Raw genomic sequence first — 23,621 nt, forward strand, 5'->3', positions numbered from 1 at the left:
TCTAATTAATTCATTTAACAATCAACTACGAATTAGTTTGTTGGTACTCATACCACATTAAATGAGGTCTTAAATTTGAGTTATTGTATCACCGTTTGATAAATATACTAAAACAAAATAAATTTTCATAGAAGTATTATGTCGGATATTTCTTAGGATAAAAATGGCATGCATATAGACTCTATAGACCTTATTAAATACAGATGAAGGGATACAAATGTATGTTTGTTTCCTCCCATAGTGATGGTAGTATGGACACAAATCTCTTATATATAAAGCCAGAGCTCCAATTTGGGGTCAGGGCTTCGACAAAAATCATTAGGATCAGAATGCCCCTCAGCAAAAAAAAAAATGAAAAGCAGCAAAGAAAAATGCATAAAATAATGCAAAGGTAATTTTGTAAATTTATTTTTAATAATTTCATTCTTTCCTTTCGTTAGTGAAACACACAAAAAGGTTAGGTTCCAATCAATCCATCCCAAAAAATGACAACTTTACTAAATTTGTCAACATAAAACTGAAATATTGTCAATTGCTTGTAGGACCAAGCAGAGAAGTTATTTTCAATTATTCATAGTAGATTTCAACCAATCAAGAAATTAATTGCACTTTTAGAAATAAAGGACAATATTTTAAAAGATGGTCAAAATATTAAATATTATCATGAAAAGAAAAACGCGGCATCGATATCAAACTTCCACTTCTATCCTTTCATATACATACTGTACCATTAATATATTTAACATAACAACTATCGAAAGATTAGTGTATTTTAATTGGAGAAATTAGATTTTCATTCTCTATTTTGCTACTCCATTGATTAAAATCATATTTATTTTTAATTTTTGATCAAGGTCTTTGGATATTAATAACATCATTAATTATTACAATAATAAAATATTTTTTTATTTCTAAATATATTCATTTAATGTTAAAATGTTACAATTAGTATATTTATATTTATGACTAAATTTTTTATCATATATTTTTAGTTTTAGTTTGTACCCATTTTTAATTTGTAATTTTTTTAACTTGTACCAATTTTCTTTTCAGTTTTAATTTGTACCCATATTTTTTAAAGTTCATTTGTATTTGTACCCATATATTTTTTTTACTTGTACTTTTTATTTTGCTAAATATATACCCATGCTAATTATATGTACCCATTCATGTAAAACTTTTTAATCTTGAAATGTACTCATTCTTAAATATACCAATTTGTTATATGTAAAATGTACCTTTTTTATATATAAAATCTATTCAATTTTTTTCTAATCCATTTTTAAACTTATATGGGTACATTCTTTTTTATTTGATTTTAAAATGTATCTATGTCAAGTTTAATCGAAGAAATTTACTAATGTTATTAAGCCTAATATCTTTTTTTTTTGTTGTGATTTTTGAAGAATGTACCCATGTTTTGATACAATAAATTTTTTGGTTAATTTTGATGAATGAACCCATGTATACACACACACACACATACACACAATAGTATATTTATATTTTTAATATTTTTAATCCCACAAATTATGTTTTTTTTAAATTTAAAATCTCATTTATATAAACAACTAAAATTTCTAATTTATAATTTAAAAAATATAGTAATGTACAAAGAAATAAATTAAAAACCAACAAGGTTTCAATCAAAGAATATTCATAACTAAGGACCGCATCCAAAGTCTCACATTTTAATTAAACATATAATTGTGGAGCTAGCAGGCAGCATTGACAACGGTGATGATAGCCCTACGCAAATAAAGTTAAAAGCTTCGGCTTCCTAGCATTGAGTCATCGATGAGCAAGTAACCTTAGAATTAAACAGAAAGTTGATAGGAAAATGATCAAACAGTTAATGAATACACGAAATTGCAAAACCAGAAGATCAAGCTTTTCTTCTTGTTGATAGCAGATCTAACAACCTTACCGTCCAATCCTTTTCATTAGCACTACTTTAACAAACTACAAAATTACGGTTTAATCATGGAGAAAAGCAAAAAGGTCAACCCTTAAAGGCTAAAACCCAAAAGCATAGTTTGTATTATTATCACTGTTGTTACTTCTCCGGTGGCACAACTGTATCCAAGTATGATGCTATTAATTTTACATGTGCTCATTCTTTTTTTTCTTTTAATTTTTTTTAACTTAGGCTTATGACATAACTAAATATTATACACATTGTATTCATATTCCATGTATTGCAGATAAATGGACGTGTCCTGAGGCCGGCGCCAAATCCCTTTGACTTCAAAAATGCTTCTCAAACTTCTTCCCTTCCACTATATAAATGCCTCATCTCTTCCCTTTTGATCAGCGACTTGAGCTACAATCTAATTCCAAAGTCACAAAGTACCTTTTTCTCTCCTAGTAAATACCTTTACAAACTCATCTCTCCACCTCCACATCAAGTTAGATAACAGCACCAGCTGCGCCACTAACAATATGGGTAGAGCACCTTGCTGTGATAAAAATGGACTCAAGAAAGGTCCATGGACAACCGAAGAAGATGCCATGCTCGTCAATTATATTCAGAAGCATGGACCTGGAAATTGGCGAAACCTTCCAAAGAATGCAGGTATATATACACATAGTGCTCATCAAACAGTTTTTTTTTTTTTTTTTGTTCCTTTTGTTAATCAACGACTGTAATCTGTGAGATTTGAACTATCAGTTTAATTGATGATTTGTTGTGATAAATTGTATAGGACTGCAGAGATGCGGGAAGAGTTGCCGCCTTAGATGGACTAACTACCTGAGACCAGATATAAAGAGAGGAAGGTTCTCCTTTGAGGAAGAAGAGACTATAATCCAACTACACAGCATTCTTGGAAACAAGTAAGCTTATGTTTAATTGGAATTTAATTTACCATACAAATTGATACATAAACAAGTTATTGAAGTAATTTACATCTGCTGATCAATTTTCTTTTTTCAAAATGTTAGATGGTCAGGTATTGCAGCTCGCTTGCCAGGAAGGACGGACAATGAAATCAAGAACTACTGGAACACTCACATCCGAAAAAGGCTCCTCCGAATGGGAATCGATCCAGTGACTCATGCTCCACGCATCGATCTTCTTGATCTGTCCTCAATTCTCAGCTCATATGTGTGCAACAATCCAGTTGCTGCACTTCTCAATTTATCGAACTTGTTGAATAGTACACAGCAGCAGCAACCACTTGTTAATCCAGAACTGTTGAGGCTAGCAACAAGTCTGCTATCGATCAAACAAGAAAACCCGGAATTGTGTCCCCAAAATTATTCTCCCCTTCAAAACCAGATTTGCAGTTCTCAGGAACAAAATAATCAAGTTCTCCCACCTTTACAATCCAATGATCAGTTCCAAAATCTCATCCAAGGAGGAGACTTTTCTGCTGACATGGCAAAACATCTGATGCAACAGATAAATGTGGAAGGCTATTCGCCAAACATGAACAACTTGAGCTGCTCCCTTTCCCAAGAAAATATAGTCCCTTCGAATTTAAGCAACGATCATCATCAAACAGCTGTTTCCCAACCAAACTATGTGCCTTGCAGTACTACTTCTAGTAGCCCCAATCCTGATTTTCCGGAAAATTCATATTTCCAATCATTAAACTACAACAAGAACCATGATTTCAGCTTCGATTCTGTTATGTCAACGCCTTATTCAAGCCCGACTCTTTTGAATTCATCAGGCACATACATAAACAGCAGCACAGAGGATGAGAAGGAAAGCTACTGCAGCAGCTGGTTAAAGTTTGAAATCCCAGAGAGTACTTTGGACATTAGTGATATCATGTAGAATCTCTTGGTCTCGTATGCTCAATAATCTTGTACTTTGTGCTTGTAGTTTTTTATGCTCTTGTAGTTGATGTTGATACTGAGATTCTTTTTCATTGTTTTAATTTACAGTTTTCCATTTTTGTACGTACTAAAATAGCACTATCCTATACATCTTAGATATCGATCAAAAGGTAGGGCTTGCATGCGTGTTAATTACTAATTAGGGTTCTTCCATGCACGACGATGAATATTCATGTACATCAAAAGCATATATATAATGTTATCATTTTCTGTGCCAAACCCTTTTTTCAAATTAATCTTATATATAAATATTTGTACTATTTTGATAGTTCATCTATTATATATATTGAGTAATCTTATCTTGTTGGTATGTGTAGGCAGTAGGACCATCAATTACAAAGTTAAATGTATTACAGAGAAGCAAATTACACAGCACTTTTGATTTTTTTTTCTTTGTGCTAAAGTATTTGAGAATTTTCTGTATTGTATTCTTCTTCGTATGAGGCCAATTTATATGTGTTAATTATAAGAGAGTATGAAACTATATGATTGTAGCCAAGGTTCTAAACGACGCTAGGCCCTAGTCGGACAGCGGGCAGGAGCCTAGCATCTAGGCTTCTAGGCAAACTAGGCAGATTTAAGTAAATTTATTATACATCATATAAATAAGTTCCTATATATCCATAATTAAAAAAATACATAATTGTATTGAGATACAATAATTGTTAAGTACACTACTACAAAGGGCCTTATAGTGTCAGTAGGTGGCATCAATTTAATATAATATAGTGGCGAATAAGACAATTGTAACACTAACTGAACATGACGTCGGATTTACTGTCGCTTATAAGCGTTATAAAATGTCTGCGTCGCTTTTAAACCGACGTAAACATTTAATGTCGCTTATAACCGACATATATTTTTATAATTTTTAAATACTAGCGTCGCTTTAAACAAAACAATGTCGCTTTTAAGCGACATAAAGTATGGGTGTCGCTTTTAAGCGACATTGTTTTGTTTAAAGCGACGCTAGTATTTAAAAATTATAAAAATATATGTCGGTTATAAGCGACATTACTGTCGCTTATAAGCGTTATAAAATGTCTGCGTCGCTTTTAAACCGACATAAACATTTAATGTCGCTTATAACCGACATATATTTTTATAATTTTTAAATATTAGCGTCGCTTTAAACAAAACAATGTCGCTTTTAAGCGACATAAAGTATGGGTGTCGCTTTTAAGCGACACAAAGTATTGTTTATAAATATTTTAAAGCTTGTGTCAGTTCTGAGCGACATAGATTTTAGTTTTTTTAAATTTTTTGAAACCTGGTGTCGGTTGTAAGCAACGGATTGATGGTCTTTATATACTCTCCCCCGTATTTTCTTCTTCCTGATCTCTTGCATTTTTCTTATTTGTTCTTCCTCTCTTACAAACCCTCCTCATGTTCTCTCTCCTGGACCTTTCTTATTTGTTCTTCCAACTTCATTTGTTCCTTCTTCACAACAGTAAGTTTTTCTTACTTCTAATATTTTTATTTTCTCCTCTTATGTTTAATTTTTATTTACAATTCATTTTTGTAGGGAATTTATTTGAGCTGCTTGAGTACATATAGAATTGATCGACGACGGAATTCTTCCATAATTCAGGTTTCTATCACTAAATTCTTTCATTTTTAAATCGTATAATACACAAGTTTATTTATTTAAAAATTATAATTTAAGTACTTAGATAAATTTCTACTATTTTTGTTAAATTAATTTATATTTAGTCGAATTATTTAATTTTATCACTTGAATTGTTATGAGAAAATGGAAATAAATAATATTTATTAGCATTTATGTTAAATTAACAATATTAAATATAACATAAACTTATAATATTTAGTAATATAAGAATATATTATGTTAAATTAATTTGTTTTGCACTGTAATTGTTATTTTAATTTGTTTTTGTTGTTATTTTGATAACTTTTGTTGTTAATTGAAATAGAAAAGAACGAAGTTACCCGAAAAAATGTAAAAGCCTTGAGTGGTGAATGATTATTGGGATGAGTCGCCGACTAAGTCGCTCTCTTTAAAACGTTTCGCGGCTCTGCCCAAAGTGTGCAAGCAATTCACAAACACTACATCGTCCCCAGGATAAAACAGCCTAGAACCTTCTTCTTATAAGGTTCTTTCTTGCACAGTGAAAGAACCTTCGAACTCACACCCTCTCAATATGTTGCTTGCCAAACTATATATCAGAAAAAATATATATATTTTTTTTTCCACATTTTCAATGATTCCAGGGACTGCTATATATACTAGAGAGAAAGACGTTGAGAATTTGAGAGATTAATGAGGGCTCGCACGGTCAAATTCTTTACGTTAAAAAATTCAAAATCAAAGGACCTGGTGAGTTATTAGACAGACAAAAACATAGAAAGCTAAAGTGAAACATGACTGGATAGATGAAACGGAAAGATCAAAACTTAAAGTAACCACCTTGAAAAGAGCAAAACGGTTTGAATATATATAAAGTACATCTGATATTTTTTCTATGTATATGGGGTGTTTTACATGTTATTAACATATATATTAGTCAAAACGTTTGAATATTTATTAGCATAAATATTAGTAAAAAACGTAAAGCAAATTCAGAATGGAAAAGACAAAACGGATTGAATATGTTTAATAACCTGATCTTCTTCTTTATATAGAAAAGGAACCCCACGTTTCATATTTAAGAGGAGATAACTCCTTATCTAATTGATAAGACCAAAATAAATTGGCTGTTATGTATATAATGTTGGTAATAAAATAAAACATAAATATATTTAAATATTTAAATAAAAACATAATTGCTCCAACAACTTTGATAACTTTTAGTTGGTATTTATTAGAATGGATTAGATGAGCATAATTTTGATTACTTTTTATTGTTATTTTAATTTTTTTTTACTATAATAGGTGTTGAAAGTTAAAAGATTGCAATCGTGATAGAGTTCGAGGGTTGAAAGATAGAAATTGAAAATTCTAATAGTTATGCATACATGATAGGGATTGAAAGATTGTAGGCATCTTAGTGTGAACGTAATATTTTGCCCTCGTAAAGTGGTAAAGCATGGACAAGAGTTGGTTGACGATACCTCGAAATTTTGAAGCTTATACAGCTGGAATTAATTTGTTTTTGAATCAAGCAGTTGCAAATGCTGTTGGTCCTGATAAGTTTAGATGTCCTTACAAAAGATGTTGTAATCGATTTACTTTTGTTAGGAACACTATTCACTAGTAAAAAAACACTTTGTGCGATGTACTTATATTCGTCGCGTAAAGTCAAAAATCGTTGCGTAAGGGTTTGCGCGACGTACACTTCGTCGCGCCAAGGCCGTGACACTAGGGTTTGCGCGACGAAAAATAACGTGCGTCGCGCAAAGTGGCTTTGCGCGACGCACAACCTACGTCACGCAAAGTTACTTGCGCGACGCACAACCTATGTCGTGTAAAATACTTTGCACGACGTACAACGTGACTTCACGTGACTCATGTTGTACGTCGTGCAAAGTATGTTTGCGTGACGCACGTTGTACGTCGTCCAAGTACTTTTGCGCGACGCGTGGCCTGCATCGTGCAAAGATACTTTGCGCGACGCACATCCTACAGCGTACGTCACGCAAACCCTTTTTTTTTAATTAGTGAAAAATAATTTTTTTAAATTTGTTTTGATAAATATTGTAATTAAATTATAAAGAATAATTAATTAACCAAGCAAAAGTATTTAATTATAAAATATTTGAAAATGTACATACAAGATGTCCGAACAAAAAAGAAAAAACTACAAGTGAACTAGGTTTAATATATCAAGCTACTCGGTATTGGCAGGGCAATGTGGCTCTGAGGTTGAAGGTGGAGCATGATGAGGTACTGGTAACGAGATTTGGAGGCCGGACGTCTGTATGTCTTGTACAAGTTCTTGCACCCTCCCGACATAGGTATTCAGCTCCTTGGCCTGGGCCCTCAGCTGAACCTTCATCTGGGCGTCCTCAGTCCTCAGCTGCATCACTTCCACCTTCAATGCATCGACCTCTGTTGTGTTCGATCTAGAAGAAGAAGTACCTGTCTCACGAATCCGCGCTTTCCCCATACCCCGAACAACATTGCCACCACTACGACCATAGTTCTGATTCAGGACATCAGTCATGATCTGAAAACCTGCATCCTCAGGTACCATGACGTCCTCGATCGGGGTTTTCGGGGGAAGCTGCGATGCTGCTTCATGGAGAACAGCAGTGCTCTTTTCCTCCATAGTAACCTGTAATAATAAAGAAAAAACATATAATGTTTAATAACAAAATATAAATAATATTTGAACGATTCATACATATAAGAATAATAACATATACTTACATGAAGCTGCTTAGTGGTCTTATTACCAGGTCGAACGTAAACATCCTTGAACATGTCGATCTCTGGGAACTTAGAACCCTCCGAAAGAAAAAAAACATTAAGAAAATTTAATTAATCAATAATAAAAATTAAATTGTATAAAATTTCAAAGTTAATATACTTTTACCTCACGTCGTGCCTCAAGCCTATACGAAAAGGGCTGCGAACCAGAATGGTGGAGAAGTGTCTTTGACTCCCGAGCTTTCTGGCTAGCAGTAGATTTCTTCTGTTAAACACACAATATACATGTTAGTGCGACTATTTGAAATAAATTAATAAAAATGCTTAAAAAAATAACATTTACAATAAAAAATTATTATTAAAATATTATATACATACCACAAATTTTGGGTCCGTAAAATGTTTGCAGAGCCACTCCCAATCCTTTGGTCGGTCCTTCAACTCGTCTGGAACATGTAGGCGAGCAATCTCCGGATCATCTCATTGCTTAAAATGCTTGTGAAAATTGTTCTTCCATTGTTTGTACCGGGTTGCTAAGGTCTCCTCTAAGTAGACCATGACCTCAGGGGATATGTCCTCAAGATCATAAACGCACTACGAATATGAAAAAGAATAAAATAATAGTAACAAATGTAATAATATTAAGATAATATATTTTGGTTTTTAATATTTGTAAACGAAATTTAAAAAAAATGATAAAAGGCTATAAATTAATATACTAACCGACAACTTGTCTCGCACCAATATCTTCGTCTCCTCAGGAATTTTTGCCCAAGACTCCCGCTGAAAAGGACAATTATCTCGAATAACAACACCACAGCTACTAGCAACGCCGCTATGCTGCTGTGAGGTAGCCATTCCACAATGTTATGGGTCATACACAATCTTGATCTTGGAGTTGTTCTGACGTACGCCCTGTAACTCCTTCAGCATTCAACTAGGCCCCCTGGTGTTTTTTTTAGCTAGCCAAAAATACTCAAATGGTGAAAACCCTAAGCTTAAATTTGTACAAAAAATTCGACACAACCTCCCTTAGTAGTATAGCATTTCCCAAAACCTTAAAACAGTAAAATAATAGTAATTCACAACCCGCAACACATTTTCACAATCCAGCAAATTTTCATCATCATAAAAGTAATAGTTTTAAAATGAAAAAAAAATACAACGTAGTGAGAATTAGAAAAAAAAACTACCTGGTGGCTGGGAGGCCTCACTCTCAACTCTGGATGCCAAGGAAGTCTGATCAAAAGGCTCTGGGTCGCGGCAGCGTCGGTGAGGCCGCCGTGCACTGAGCGACTCAACGGACACTGATGACGTCAATGAGACGGGCACTTGGGACGCCGTAGAAGTAGCCTCAACATTGGGTGTAGGCTCCCTAATCAATGGAGCACTCATGGCTGGAGCAGTAGATGCTGATAATGTAGGAGGCGCATTGGTCACACTCCGACGACGAGTAATCAACTTCGACATCTATAAGTAGGAATGAAATGAATCTTCTCGTTCCGCATTATAATTGGAGAGTGTTAAGTAGGAAAGGTAAACCCTTTCAATGCAATACTTGAAAAAGAAATAACATGAAAATAAAAATAATAATAAAATAAAACTGAAAGAGAAAACAACATTTAGAATTTAGTGCCTGGGGAAAGTAAACAGCTATAGTTCTTCAACATTTATGGTTAGATGGAATGCTTTGATTGCACACATTTTACCTGTAGTAGGCCGGCTAGATATATGAAAGACTTATCCTGTAAATAAAATATGATGTTTTAGTAAACCACGCCTAGCGATATTTCGTATCATTTTTCAAATTGAAAGCACAAAGATGGAGTCAAAACATTAAACAAACTACAGCGATCGAAAAGGAAGTTCAACCATACACCAAGGGAAAAAAGGAACTCTTTGCGTATATATATTATCGGTCTTTATCTTAAATTACTTGCAGTGGGAATCACAATAAAGATACATATTAGTTATATTTGGTCTTCAAATACGCATACAAAACGACCTCTATCCGCATGCAAACTTAAAGCCTCGGATTTTCCTAAATTGTTTCACAAACTTTTGCAACACTCGTACTACTAAAGATCACAGGACATATTGTCTGTTTTCAACTAGTGTATCCTTTCTCGGTCATATTGTCTGCTTAAGGAAAATCAAATAGATACGAGTTGCCTGCCTATTATTGGTGTGATTTCAACTGTTTGACATAATTTACATACAAAAATATGGGACCGAGGAGCATGACTGAAAATCAATTGGTCAGCTATAAGAGAAAACGATTATAAATACCCCAAACTATAGAACATAGACCACACAAACTTTAGAACATAGTTGTAACATCTCAACCTTATAACTTCCTCTCTGGACAGACAGGGTGCTTTGACTCATACTCAGAGCAAAAAATAGTTCGGAACAAAACACGACACAAGTGTAGACATAGAAACAAAGAGATGAACTCCAAACAGGAAACAAGGACAAGAATATATCACAGCTTCACTCGTTGCAACGTACGGGAACCACATCTATCCCTATTAAAGGTGGCCCAACGTGGCTCAATACTTAATGCCATCAAATTAAATACATGGAATACAAAGGTGTTAAAGAAACAAAATTTATCTTGTAAACTATACCTAAATATGTAGGACTATAAGCTATTAATTAACATAGATGTGGTAATCAAGTTAATAAGCTAGAGAGAATACCACTAAACAAAAGAACAGAAAAACACAAAACCACCTTTCTCCAATAAGTAGTTTTAATAGACATAATCAAGCCATCTTATTCACATCGGATTAAAGAACTTGCAATGATCATAATCACCATGAAGCCAATGCCAGCAATCTCCATAAAAATTTGTAGAAAACTGAAATGGTATTATGTGTTTATGTAAAGGATACTAATCATACTCACCCTGGGGTTTAAAGTTAAATACAGGAGGAAGAAATGCAGCAATTTGGTAACGATAAATTTGTGACAAAAACCCTAAATAACAAAAACCCATCGAAAATCAGAAACCCTTACCTTGATTTTAGGACTTGATTCGCGTGGCTTCGAGATTCCCGTGACGGCCTGTTGTTTGGGTTCAAGGTTTGGGTTCGACAACCCAAGAGGAAAGACAAGATTTGGGGTCAACGGGGAAAGAAATAGGGAAAGAAAGAGAGAGGGATTTGGGGTCTAAAGGGAAAAAAAAGGGAGGGTTCAAGATCTGGGGTCTACGAGGAACATTGAAAAAAGAGCTTGAAGGTTCAGCTTTTTTTAATAACTCCAAAACTGGGAAGGACAAGTTCATGGGAGGGATGGTTCAATTATTTTGTCAAAAGTTGGAAAATTGAAAAAAAAACGCCCATTTTTCACTATTGGACCGCCAAATTTATCATAACTCGCGCGACGCACGTAAACGTACGTCGTGCCAAACGGCTTTGCGCGACGCATGTATTCATCGCGCAAAGTCGACGAAAAAGGGGGAAACTTTCTTTATTTGGCGCCAAGATCTTGCGAGACGCACCAAACGTCGCGCAAAGGTTGTTTGCGCGACAGACAAAGTTATGCGCCGCTCAAAACATCTTTACGCAATTCGTCGCGCAAACGTCCTTTGCGCGACGTTTGGTGTTTAGGATCGCGCAAACATACTTTGCGCTACGAAATTTGTTGCGTCGTGCAAGATTCCGTCACGCAAACATGTTTTTCTACTAGTGATTGTTGAACATCTCATATTGTATGATATGGATAAAGATTACAAAAACGCTTGGTGGCGACATCATGGCGAGCAAAACATTGGAGAGCAAAATATGGCAATTGGAGAAGAAGAAACAGGAGATGAGGTGATTGGCATGCATGATTTTCTTAATGATGTATTTGTCCAACCATTAACAGAAGAATGTGTTGGGCCGTCTATTGAACCCTCTATTAGGGAAGGGTGTCCAGAAGAGGTGGAGACTTTTTTTAGGTTGCTTGAAGAGGCAGATCAAGATTTGTGGCTAGGTTGTAAGGAGTTTAAGAAATTGGAAGCAGTTGTAAGACTGTATCAGATTAAGTGTTTAGCGGGAATGCCAGACGAGATCTTCACCATTTTACTGGAGTTAATTAAAAGAATGTTGCCTGAATGGGATTGTTTGCCTGAAACCTGTTACAAGGCAAAAAAACTTATAAATGACTTAGGTCTATCATATGTCAAAATTAATGCATGTCCCAGTGATTGCATGATCTATTGGAAAGATACTTCGGATTTGACCATGTGCTCGGTTTGTGGTAAATCAAGATATAAAATTACCAACGCAGAGGATAGCTCGAGAAAAAAGATCGCAGCTAAGGTTATGTGGTATTTTCCTTTAAAACCATGATTGCAACGATTTTTTTATGTCGAAGCATATGGCTGAACATATGAGGTGGCATGCAACTGAATGTCCTAAGGATGAGTTTATGAGACATCCTTCAGATTCTCCAGCATGGAAGCATTTGGATAATTTATATCCAGATTTTGCGTCAGAAATTCGAAATGTCCTATTGGGGTTGGCCAGTGATGGATTTAATCCTTTTGGGAAAATGAGGAATGACCATAGCACATGGCATATGGTGCTTTTTGTTTACAATTTGCCGCCTTGGATATGCATGAAGCAACCAAATTTGTTGTTGTCTCTGTTAATACCACGACCACTCAATCCTGGTAAAGAGATTGATGTATACATGCGTCCATTGATTGACGAGCTGAATGAGTTGTGGGAGGTCGGCACTCCCACTTATGATGCGTATTCCAACCAAAGTTTTATGATGAAGGCTGCTGTCTTATGGACTATAAGTGATTTTCCGGCTTATGGAATGTTGTCAAGATGGAGTACACATGGTTATAAAGCTTGTCCACATTGCATGCATGATAAAGAATCTATTTACTTGCTAGAGAGTCGTAAGATTTGTTATATGGGGCACCAACGCTTTCTTGAAGATAATCATATGTTTCAAAGGCAAACCATAGCTTTTAATGGTCGCCGAGAGCATCGTAGTGCACCAAGGTAGTAGACTGGTTTACAATGTCTCGAAGAACTTTCTACATTGAGATTTACTTTTAGAAAACCAAACAAAGATGCTTCAGTTGGGCAACACAGAAGAAAAACTTCGAACAGTACAAGTAGTAACAGTCAGTGGAAGAAGAAATCTATTTTTTATGAACTACCTTATTGGAGGCATCTGTTGATTAAACACAATCTTGATGTTATGCATATCGAGAAGAATATATGTGATAGTGTGGTGGGAACATTGCTAGATATAGAAAAGTCTAAAGATGGATTAGCTGCACATGTAGATCTTGAATTCTTGAACATAAGACGTAGTCAATACCTACGTACAGAAGGAAATAGAACATTTCGACCTCCAGCATTGTTCACGTTGAACAGAGAAGAAAAAACTACGTTTTGCAAAGTGTTGTCTACTATTCGGGTCCTCATTGGATATTCATCAAATTTGTCGCGATATGTACACGTGAATGAACGAAAAATACATGGGTTGAAAAGTCATGATTGCCATGTTTTCATGCAGCAGTTACTCCAACTTGCAATACGCCTGGTTTTGCCAAAAGCTGTTAATATGGTATTATTAGAGTTGAGTGCAATTTTCAGACAATTGTGTAGTAAGAAGGAGTCCAATGAAGGATTCAAGCAACTGAATTCAATAATTGCCTTAACATTATGTCAACTTGAAAAAATATTCCCTCCTGCATTTTTTGATATAATGGTGCACCTCCCAGTTCACTTGGCAGATGAAGTAGCTCTTGCAGGGCATGTTCAATATAGATGGATGTATCCAATTGAACGGTAATGAATAATTTTTTTATAAATTTTTTACAATTGTAGTAACTTTAATTAATAATTATAATGATTTGTATTTTGTTTTATAATTGTAGGTATTTGCAAACACTAAAGCGCTATGTTCATAATAAGGGTCGTCCTTAAGGTTCTATTGCTGAAGCATATTTGGTGGATGAGTGCTTGTCCTTCTGTTCCATGCATCTTAGAAACGTTGGGTCTCGTCGTACCCGTAGAGGCCGAAATGAAGATGGTATTGGACGTGGAGTATCTGGTGGGTTAGAACCGACAGTAGGGTGGATATATATTGAATTTTATCTGACGTCGGTTTAGGTATATTTTATTTATTGAATTTTATCACAATGTCGGTTAGGACCGACAGTAGGGTGGATATATATTATAATTAAATTGCTAAGTTTGAATATTTTATTTATTTAATTGTTATCTAACGTCGGTTTAGGTATATTTTATTTATTTAATTTTATGACAATGTCGGTTAGAATCGACAGTAGGATGGATATATTATAATTAATGTTCAAGTATACGTCGCTTTAAACCGACATCAATGTCAGTGTCGCTTTTAAACGACGTTGCATAGTGGCGGATTAAGCGAGCAAACCGACACTGAAGGCCTTTCGTGACGCTAGCATTAGTGTCACTATTCCAATTCGACATTACATTGTTTTATGTCGGATTTTTGCCAAATTTCCGACAGAAATTGGGTTTCTTGTCGGTTTTTGCTTCGCCGGTGATAGCCTATATTGTAGTAGTGGTAGAATGACATAGATTATAAAGTATTAAAACATATTGAAAGCATGGGGAACAAGCATAAAATGAGTGTTCATCCAAATATTCAACAAGTCTCTTATAATTTAGTGAAAAAAAATAAAATACAAAATGAAAGTTATCTATGTTCTGTCTAAGTGAGAGTTGTGATCTAGGCGGGTCTAGGCGGGCATAGGCAAGCTGTTAAAATATTCAACATTTCTTACAGGTCTGAATTACGATAGTCCTAAGAATTAGTAGTAATGGGTCCTTTTCTTCCTTTTTTTCCTTCGTTTATGTTGATTGCCAAATAACTAGAGGCCTAGAACTGAGCCTCAGCCTTAACCTTATAATACCATATACAACACCTTGAAATGGCAGCATTGTCACGGTGTTTTTGTTACATTGTAAGGGAATGAAACATGTTAGCAAATAAAAGCAAGAAAAAAGAAAAAACTAATTGCGCAAACTTTTGAAGTTTATATTATTCGCCAAAAGAAAGAAGAAAACTATGTATTACTAAGAGGATGATATAACAAAAAGACTACATCTTAATTACCAATATACTTAAATTTTAATGATTTACAAAATGAGTATTTATAAAGGAAGCGATGTTAACAATTCAAATCCTACATAATCAAACAAATATATAGGGAAATTCTAGCTTAACAAACCAAATTTATTAGTCCACATGACATCTAGTGAATAAATCAATTAACTTCCAAAAAAGCCCTTATTCTAACCTAATCATAACTCATTTTTCTACCCACGTCACTTGGGTAGTACTAAGTGGCTTTGAAATGGTACATTTTTTATTACTTAAATGTTAATTAACGTACTTATTTCTTATTAGTGACACATAACATGATTTATATATTTGATCTGAAAAATTGATCTACCTAGCATTACCCTTTAGTAATACAACTCAAATCAACAAAGAAGCAAAAAGCTCAATGATACAATACACATGGAAGATGTTCATTGCCGAAACACAAGTATATTTCCTTTTTTTTTTTTTAACAAAGTATATTTTCCCTTTTTATCTGTTCTTCATTTATTCGTCTAATATCTACGCGTTTGCATATTAGCAGCATACAAACGTAACTTTGGTAGAACTCTGATGACGATTGTTTGTTATTGAGCTCTTGCCACCTGCCTAGTGCGATGACCATGAATGATTGATCTTGGCCGAATGGAAGACAATGAAGCTTGTTCCTTTCATTTTGGTCAAGAGAGCAGCTATGCACATGTCTTCGTGCTTCAAGTTCAATCTACTTTCAGTCTGTTTCACTTTGGATTTTTCTCGACCGCCCAATATCCACCTAGCCATTTACTTGTTCAAGCCAAAATATAATTTCGATTTCAAAGTTCAAAAAAACAACTCAAAAAGTGTTTTATTGTCTTCACATGCCAATGCCTCCCAACCTTTTATATCTTCATGATCATCATATCCTTGTCAAAAGAAAACATAATTCGAGTGTTTAATAATTGCCGATGACAGCATATAAATATATGGCAAGTTTAATTATTTGGAGTCGGATAAATCATGACATCGGTAGGAGAATAGGATGACAAACAAAAATAGTGTTACCATTTATTTGTACTATCATTTTTATCATCTCTCTAATAGAAATGAGATTCACATATGTTGGTGGGTCTTACCTCTATTAGAGAGATGGTACAAATAATGGTACCAATAGATAGTAAATCTACCAACTCGATCGCTTACTTTTTTATTCCTTAGTTGTTAGTAAACACATGATGACGTGATGAAACTCATTCTTTACAAATTCGTATGTACAAATAAGCATGCCCCAAAATGATTACATTGTTTTAGGGTCTGAGAAGTAGGCTATGGGATTAGTTAGTGTAACCTCATATCACCTTGCATTTATTATCTTCTTATTTCACAAAGACAAAGGGGAACTGTTGACTTTAAAACGTTGGCGGTCATCTTTTTATTTTCTTCACGACAATAGAAAAGATACATTTACTTTGTTCCAATCATGCAATGCTACCGGTCGCTATACTTCTTGTGATATATTTCAAACATAGAGTTTTCTTCCACTTGAAGTGGGGTAAAAAATAATGGACATATCCGACACATTTAATATCTTTTATATTGGGTATGAACTCAAACTTCTTAGTTCAAAATTTTCATCACATGATTTAATCAAGAATCAAGCAAAGCATGACATATTTATTACCCCATAAAGCAAAAAAGAGTATTGGCGGTTTGATTGATCGATTCTTAATTTTATTTTTCACATGTTTCACTTTTGTATAGAAGGAATGCACATTTAGGTCAAGAAAACTTTTTCTTGGTGGCTAGAAAAGAAAAAACAGAAGTTATAATGTATTTGATGACATTGACAGAGTCGTGAATGGGCCTCCTTCCCAAATTTGTAGTTGATTGAGTGGACGCCGTGTCAAACATGATCAAGGCCTTCTGTTTATAATTGTGTGTTGAGGTGTTCATTACACCGCAATCTTAGGTTGTAGAGCCCCATTCTGAACTTGCTTAATGTTAATCAGTTCATATTCCTTTATTCCTTTTGTTTGACACATCATTATTTAACAGAATTATTTACGATCAATCTAACGACAAAGTTCACTTGTTAAATTTCACAACGGATACTAAAATTTTAAATTAAAAATTGCAAGTATTAACATGTCCTATTGAATGAAATTCAGATACTAAACTGAAATTAATCCTTAAATCAATTATAAAAGAAATGCTTTTTTCTTGTCATGTGTAATATGAAATGTTATCATACAATTCCTCATGCAACCGTATAATTTCGATTGATGATTTAGTACAATCAGCTATCTCGTATTCAATACAATGAGTAATTATATTTACATATCATTTTTTTTTTCTTTCTGCACACTCTTATTCATTTTTGTTCTTTAATTATTATTTTTTATTCAATTCAAAAGTATGAGGGCATGCCTTGACACAACGAAAATGTTGCTCCTTTCCAAATGTCGCAAGTTCGAGTTGTGGAGACAATCTTTTTGCAAAGCAAGACTGCTTACGATAAACGTTCTTTTCTCGAACCTTGCAAAACGGAGCCTTGTTGGTGAGGTTGCTTTCATTCAATTCAAAAGTTTGAAGTACGCAAGAGTGTGCATGAAGAAGAAGAAAATGTGTTAAAATCACTTCATTATACACACTTTAGTCGTCAACGGTCTAATTCTTAACCTTGCAATCAACAAGGGCCAGCACTGCCTCTCCAGAAAATACAAGACACCATGCCTTTCATTTTCGTACAGCATGCCAATACCGGACAACAACCGTGCTATTACTGGGAGTATACTATACAAATATTTGACCCCATTGTCTAGATTTGCAACACCATGATTAAACCTTTTACGCTTTTCCTTTCCTACTTTTCAATCTCCATTACCAAGAAGTTAACTTTGCAAGAATCTTCTTTTTGCTTTTAAACCTAATCTCGTTGTATAATAATCTTGACTCAAAGAAAAAGCTAAGTCCATGCATTAGCTTTTTTATTTTTTAAGACGAAGTCGTTTGTTACTCAAACCCTACGCTGTGCGGTTGCAGTAATCTCTAGACAATAATTTTCAAATGGGAGGACCCAAAGACGCATCCCAACACCCAAAGGAGAAAAAAAGCTTAAAGCTTTAACAAATCAAAGTTTTAAAATGCAGGTAAAGAAAGTATGTGGGGGCAAACGAGAGAGGATTAGCTTTTCCCAAAGGAACTTTTGGTTGGAATAATTTTTGCTTGATTCGTCCTTTATGTTTGTCTTGTCTTAATAACAAGTTATATTTTTCATTTGTGCTTTGGACTGTTGTTTACCTTTGCGTATATATATGATCTCCACACTCTTTATCTTTTCTGTGAGTAGGAACCTACTTGGGTTTGTGCTAATTTGTCCTTTTGTAGAAATGGAATTTCACTATTAACCCAAGCAAGGCTTTTTTTAGGTTAATTAACCCTAGTAAGGCTGAATGAACACTATCATATACAACTCACGGTCTGATATATATAACTTTTATACACATATATTAAATTAGCAACGATAACTACATACATACGAAGGAAGCCAAGTATTATATGTAAATCTAATGGACATCATTTTAAGACATTACAACTTTGCTTTCTGCTTATACAAAAATTATTTATCTTGAGTACAAGCACTCAACTTCAATTCATATTTGACCGTTAATCCACCAACTGAAACTAAGTGACTACTGATCATTGGACTTTATGAAATGATATAATGTATTTCAATTCAAGTGCATGTAGGAACTCATTGAAATTTGATACAGACGCTCTTTGGAAATTTGGAGAGTGGGCATTCCATTTCCATGTGAACTGCAATGTAATGTCTTCTCTTACTCTCTGAGCAACCATATTACTTTATGTTATCTTTAGAAAAATAATGTATGTGGAAAAAGTTGTGTGCTTTTGGCCGACCCGCAGGCACACAGCTGTTACCCAGTCAATTAACCAGTTTCTATCACACGCTCAAGGTCACTCATACGCTGCTTGGTTGAAAGAGTTCATCACAGAAACGGTCAAATCCCTAGAACGATGCCCTCCCATTCCAAAACTGAAACTGCTCAATTTGCTTTCCTTTTTCATGCACAAGATTCAATATACAAAACTCTCTTTCCCTCTTTTCTCTCTCTTATTTCACTTTTATCCCTTTTTAGCCACATATTATTAACTATGGCGATCTTAATTTTACATTTGGGTAATATTAGAAAAACTAAATTTATAAATAAAATTTACAAACTAAATAATGTGTCACTAATAAAAATAAAAATAAATTGTAGAAAAAATTTTGTAAACTAAATGGTATGAAAGTTGATGATTGAGTTATTATTTAACGTTGATATACATGCTCATTTCTATTGATGACAAATCAGTTTGCAAATTTTGTCTACAAATTTGATCTCCGGCCCTAGCATTACCCATATGAATAGAAAGAATGACTAAATTGGCTCAGTCCTTCGTTGCTTGGTTTATATTTTATAACACTAAATAAGATCTCATTAGCTCAAAATGTGATTCACTTGGCTCAGTCCTTCGTTGCTTTGTTGATATACGTCCTCATGACCTTTGGTAGCAACAAAGGAAATCTTTGCTTCAGGAGTTATGCTACTATACATCTATATAGTGGCTCAAATTAATTCACTCATTAAATTTCTCAAAATTCTTTAATGCATAACCAGTCATTAATTTCATCAATATACATATACATTTACGTGCTATATAATTTTCTCTACTTGAGTTAAGGTGAGAGTACCAATTTTAAGATGGAAGAGTGCTAACCTTCTCATTTGAAAATCCTCATATTACCTACTTGAATTTTCTCATCTTGCAGCATTATGATTCAACCCATTTGTTTTCTATACATGACATCCTTTAAAGAACAGCTCTACTTAAAATTAACCAAATTTGAAAAAAAGCACTATCTCATTAAAAGGTTCTATACATCCATCATTTCTCAAGGCATTTCTTTAGACAAAGACTTTGTTTTTTTCCTCTTTTAGGATGGTAAATATTTTTCATACTTGGAGTGTGAATAAAACTCATGTTTAATCGTTTAGTTATCTAACGATTATTCAATTAATAAATTAATTATGTTATTTAGTTAAAAACTAAAATTTAAATAACGTTAATGTAACGGTTAGACAATTTTTAATTTGATTAGTTTTTTGAAGAGTTAATCATTAAATAGTGAACTAAAAGTTAACGATTTTCATCATTACACAACATTAGAAGATGAGAATGAAGATCGAAAACTGAAGAGTAATATTAAAAAAAAAAAAAAACTATATAGCCAATTAGCCATTTCGTCAATCACTCAATATTATGAAAAAGGAGTGAGAGCACTTGTCAGTTGTTTGAGGAGGATAGAGAATGAAAAGGAAAAACACACCACATCCTTCCAAATCTTTATACAGCCTTTTCTATCATGCAAAAACCCAGTGCTACTACCATCTCTCTCTCTCTCTCTCTAGGGTTCCACCAAACGAATATCTTCTATTTTTCTTGGACCCCCCTTGTTCTCTAATCTTATAAAATTATTGAACCCAAAGGGAGTACTCTTTTATAATATTGTATAATCCAAATTTTTGAGAGCCCACTTTGCTGCGTGAACTCCACACTCACAGTACAGTACACAGAGTGTCTCTCTGCATAAATCGAGAGCTCACGGTTCCCATCAGTATCACACCACACCATTTCTAGATAGAGAAACTCCCTCTTCTAGAGAGAGATAAAGAAACCGAAGAAGAAGAAAACTAGTCTTTTCATCTGGGTTTCTACTAATTCCACTTCTCACTCTAATCTCTGTTCAAAGTTTGTGGCTTTACTTCTGTTTAGGTTCGAGGAGGAGAGAGAAAGTGCAGCCTTTCTTCGCCTACGAAGATTTTCAGGATCTCTTCCTTTCCTTGTTTTTTTGTTCTTTTTCCAACTTTTCCCATTTCATAATTTCGAAAAACAAACCATAAAGTTGTGACTTTTCTCAAACAAAAAACAAAACCAGATTTCAAAGTCCTTACCTTTAATCATTTTTCTCCAAAACAAACAACTTTACTCCGAAATGTCATCATTTCTTCCCACCTCCTCTCTCACATTCTTCCTCCTCCTCTTATTAACATCCAGCTTCCACATTTCCTTCGCCGGTCTACTCGCCGAACCTGTGACCGGTAACCCCCAGCCGCTCAAACCAGGGGAAAACTCCACTCCCAACACTGTCCCGGCCCTCCCAACCCAGAACCCGACCCAGAACCCTATCCAGACCTGCCACCTTGACCTCTCCGCTGAGCTCTTCGGCGGCGTCAGCCAAGCATGCGGCCGAAACCTCGACCGGAGCCGATGCTGCCCTGTTCTAGCCGCCTGGCTCTTCGCCGCCCACGCCAGATCAGCCCTTGAGCTCCCCTCCTCGGCTCCGGCTCCGTCGGCGGTGCTCGACCAGCCGATGATGCCGGACGACTCGCAGAAGTGCGTCAACTCGCTGCAATCCTCGCTCGTCAACCGGAACATCCGGATTCCTCAACCCAACGCCAGCTGCGACGCCGTTCTGTGCTTCTGCGGAATCCGGCTCCACCAGATCGGATCCCTCAGCTGCCCCGCCGCCTTCAACGTGTCGCAAGGGTTCCACAACGCCACCCCCACCGCCGCCCTCAGGAATCTCGAGAAGAACTGCCGCAACTCTTCGTACTCCGGCTGCACCAAGTGCCTTGGCGCTGTCCAGAAGGTATAAAAAATGGTTATTTTTTTTAAACTATCAGAATGCCCTCTGACTTGCCATTTAATTACAGCTCAAGGGAGGGAGCAAGAACGGAACGGCGGGGGACAGGAGCACGAGCGAGAGAGCGAACAAGATGTTCAACCGTGACTGCCAGCTCATGGGGCTGACGTGGCTCCTCGCCCGGAACAAAACGGCGTACATTCCGACCGTTTCCGCCGTTCTGCGAGCCATAATGTACAGTGCGCACCCGCCGCACGAGAACATGTGTAGCCCGGACCAGGAGAACATGCCGCTTGCCGTCGATTCGCTGCAGATCGAGAAGGGGCAAGGGTTCGCCACATCATCGCCGTCCATTTTGTTATTTCCGATCCTGCCCCTGATCATTTGGGCGTCTCTGTTTGTCTAAGGGAATCCGGGGGTGTGGTTTTGCCCAATTTTTTGGTTGTGTCCCTGTCGCGTCGGGTCACGTGATGCTAGTGGACAATACGGGGCTGTTGGGTTGTTTTTGTCATTTTGCCCACTGTAAAAATTTCAGCTCGGTTTCCAAAAAATTGTAGTGGTACAGCAGGAAAGGTCTTATTTTATTAGAAAAACTAATGAAAAATGTTTGAAAATTTTGAGTTTTAATGATAAGGACAAAATAAAGGGTCAAGTGAATAGTACCAGAATTGACTTTTTAGTGTAAAAATGTGGTTTTTCGTTAAAATGAACAGTACCGGGTGCTTTTCGTTAAAGTTCCTTATTTTATTTACCCACATTTCTTTATTTACCTCTGCGATTTGTAACCTCTTCTTTCTGCCAAAATCCAGAATTTAACTAATAAGGGGTTGGTTGAAGTGAAATTTTTTTGAATAACATATGAGTGCTATGTGGTATATAGGTTAGGAAAGGACACTTTTAGAGAGAAAATTTGATAACTGTTTTGGAGATGCTTAAATTAGTTACTCACGTGGGGAAGAATGTTACTTATTACACGAGATGCTAGTGCGGTTTTGTTGATATTTTAAGTTAATCACGGAAGACGAACTTATGTGAAATTGGGACCCTAAAGTAACATTGTCTTATGCTAATCATACGACGTCACATGAGAAGTTCCAAAAGCGGAGGTCCTGTCAACAGAGTTCCAAAATTCCGCCAAGATCGTCTTTGAATTGCCCTCTAAATCTAGAATCGTACAGTAGAACTACAAGAAGTGGAGCTCCCACTCCTTCAATCGAGCGAAGTGTATGATTGTTTTAAAATACCGTCACGTAGACATTCTGAAGTTTCTCAAGGGAATTTGTGAATGGAGGGAATGTATGGTAAACATTGTTTGGGACTTGGGGTTTTTACGTGAAAGATGTTGAGTGAATGGGAGCAAGAGTAATGGCTATAATGCTAAATCATTTGCATTAAATATTATTTTGATTGATTTTGTTCATGGTACTGGGAATTTCTGGAGTTGCATTAATGGTAAATCATTTGGGATTTAAGAACCCAAAGGGAAGGGAGCAAGAGAAATAAAGAAAGAGGGGGTGCCCAATGCTCATTTATAACATAGAAACTCCCCAAAACTGAGTATGTTGGTCGTATAGTAAATGCAAAATTTTGGACCCAAAAATTTTGGATTATAAAACCCAGGACATTGTAAATTGAGGAGAACTAGAAATG

At 35.4% G+C, this 23,621-nt stretch overlaps 3 protein-coding genes and 1 long non-coding RNA gene across 5 annotated transcripts; 2 read left to right on the forward strand and 2 right to left on the reverse strand.

Moving 5' to 3' along the window:
• The first annotated feature begins 2,329 nt into the window (after positions 1 to 2,329).
• Positions 2,330 to 3,909, forward strand: LOC103442556 (transcription factor MYB41-like). The gene is made up of 3 exons (XM_029107952.2): positions 2,330 to 2,575; positions 2,706 to 2,835; positions 2,944 to 3,909. The coding sequence occupies exons 1-3, from the start codon at positions 2,443 to 2,445 to the stop codon at positions 3,782 to 3,784; spliced, it is 1,104 nt and encodes a 367-aa protein (XP_028963785.1). The 5' UTR covers positions 2,330 to 2,442; the 3' UTR covers positions 3,785 to 3,909.
• Positions 3,910 to 7,529: 3,620 nt separating this feature from the next.
• LOC103440837 (uncharacterized) lies at positions 7,530 to 8,650 on the reverse strand. The gene is made up of 4 exons (XM_070805270.1): positions 8,555 to 8,650; positions 8,342 to 8,441; positions 8,177 to 8,256; positions 7,530 to 8,081 (listed from the first exon to the last, which is right to left on the reverse strand). The coding sequence occupies exons 3-4, from the start codon at positions 8,228 to 8,230 to the stop codon at positions 7,635 to 7,637; spliced, it is 501 nt and encodes a 166-aa protein (XP_070661371.1). The 5' UTR covers positions 8,231 to 8,256; positions 8,342 to 8,441; positions 8,555 to 8,650; the 3' UTR covers positions 7,530 to 7,634.
• Positions 8,651 to 9,366: 716 nt separating this feature from the next.
• Positions 9,367 to 10,022, reverse strand: LOC139188136 (uncharacterized). The gene is made up of 2 exons (XR_011571340.1): positions 9,886 to 10,022; positions 9,367 to 9,646 (listed from the first exon to the last, which is right to left on the reverse strand). It is a non-coding gene; the product is annotated as an uncharacterized lncRNA (long non-coding RNA).
• Positions 10,023 to 20,664: 10,642 nt separating this feature from the next.
• Positions 20,665 to 22,826, forward strand: LOC103442558 (uncharacterized GPI-anchored protein At4g28100-like). Of its 2 annotated transcripts, XR_011571086.1 has the most exons (3): positions 20,665 to 21,977; positions 22,042 to 22,544; positions 22,707 to 22,826. XR_011571086.1 is itself a non-coding variant. In XM_008381358.4 (2 exons), exons 1-2 carry the CDS (start codon positions 21,321 to 21,323, stop codon positions 22,375 to 22,377), a joined length of 993 nt encoding a protein of 330 aa, XP_008379580.1. In that variant the 5' UTR covers positions 20,665 to 21,320; the 3' UTR covers positions 22,378 to 22,585. The 2 variants fall into 2 exon arrangements, 1 of the variants encoding a protein (XP_008379580.1); XM_008381358.4 differs by lacking the exon at positions 22,707 to 22,826 and having other exon boundaries at positions 22,042 to 22,585.
• Positions 22,827 to 23,621: the final 795 nt, after the last annotated feature.

This window comes from Malus domestica, chromosome 09 (genome assembly GCF_042453785.1).
Source record: "Malus domestica chromosome 09, GDT2T_hap1".
Taxonomy (NCBI): Eukaryota; Viridiplantae; Streptophyta; class Magnoliopsida; order Rosales; family Rosaceae; genus Malus; species Malus domestica.

Coding starts and splice junctions, on each gene's coding strand:
- LOC103442556 (XM_029107952.2), top strand. CDS start 2,443: ATGGGTAGAGCACCTTGCTGTGATAAAAATGGACTCAAGAAAGGTCCA. Junction 2,576..2,705: donor AAACCTTCCAAAGAATGCAG/GTATATATACAC, acceptor TAAATTGTATAG/GACTGCAGAGATGCGGGAAG. Junction 2,836..2,943: donor CACAGCATTCTTGGAAACAA/GTAAGCTTATGT, acceptor TCAAAATGTTAG/ATGGTCAGGTATTGCAGCTC.
- LOC103440837 (XM_070805270.1), bottom strand. CDS start 8,230: ATGTTCAAGGATGTTTACGTTCGACCTGGTAATAAGACCACTAAGCAG. Junction 8,082..8,176: donor AGACCACTAAGCAGCTTCAT/GTAAGTATATGT, acceptor TTATTATTACAG/GTTACTATGGAGGAAAAGAG.
- LOC103442558 (XM_008381358.4), top strand. CDS start 21,321: ATGTCATCATTTCTTCCCACCTCCTCTCTCACATTCTTCCTCCTCCTC. Junction 21,978..22,041: donor GCCTTGGCGCTGTCCAGAAG/GTATAAAAAATG, acceptor ATTTAATTACAG/CTCAAGGGAGGGAGCAAGAA.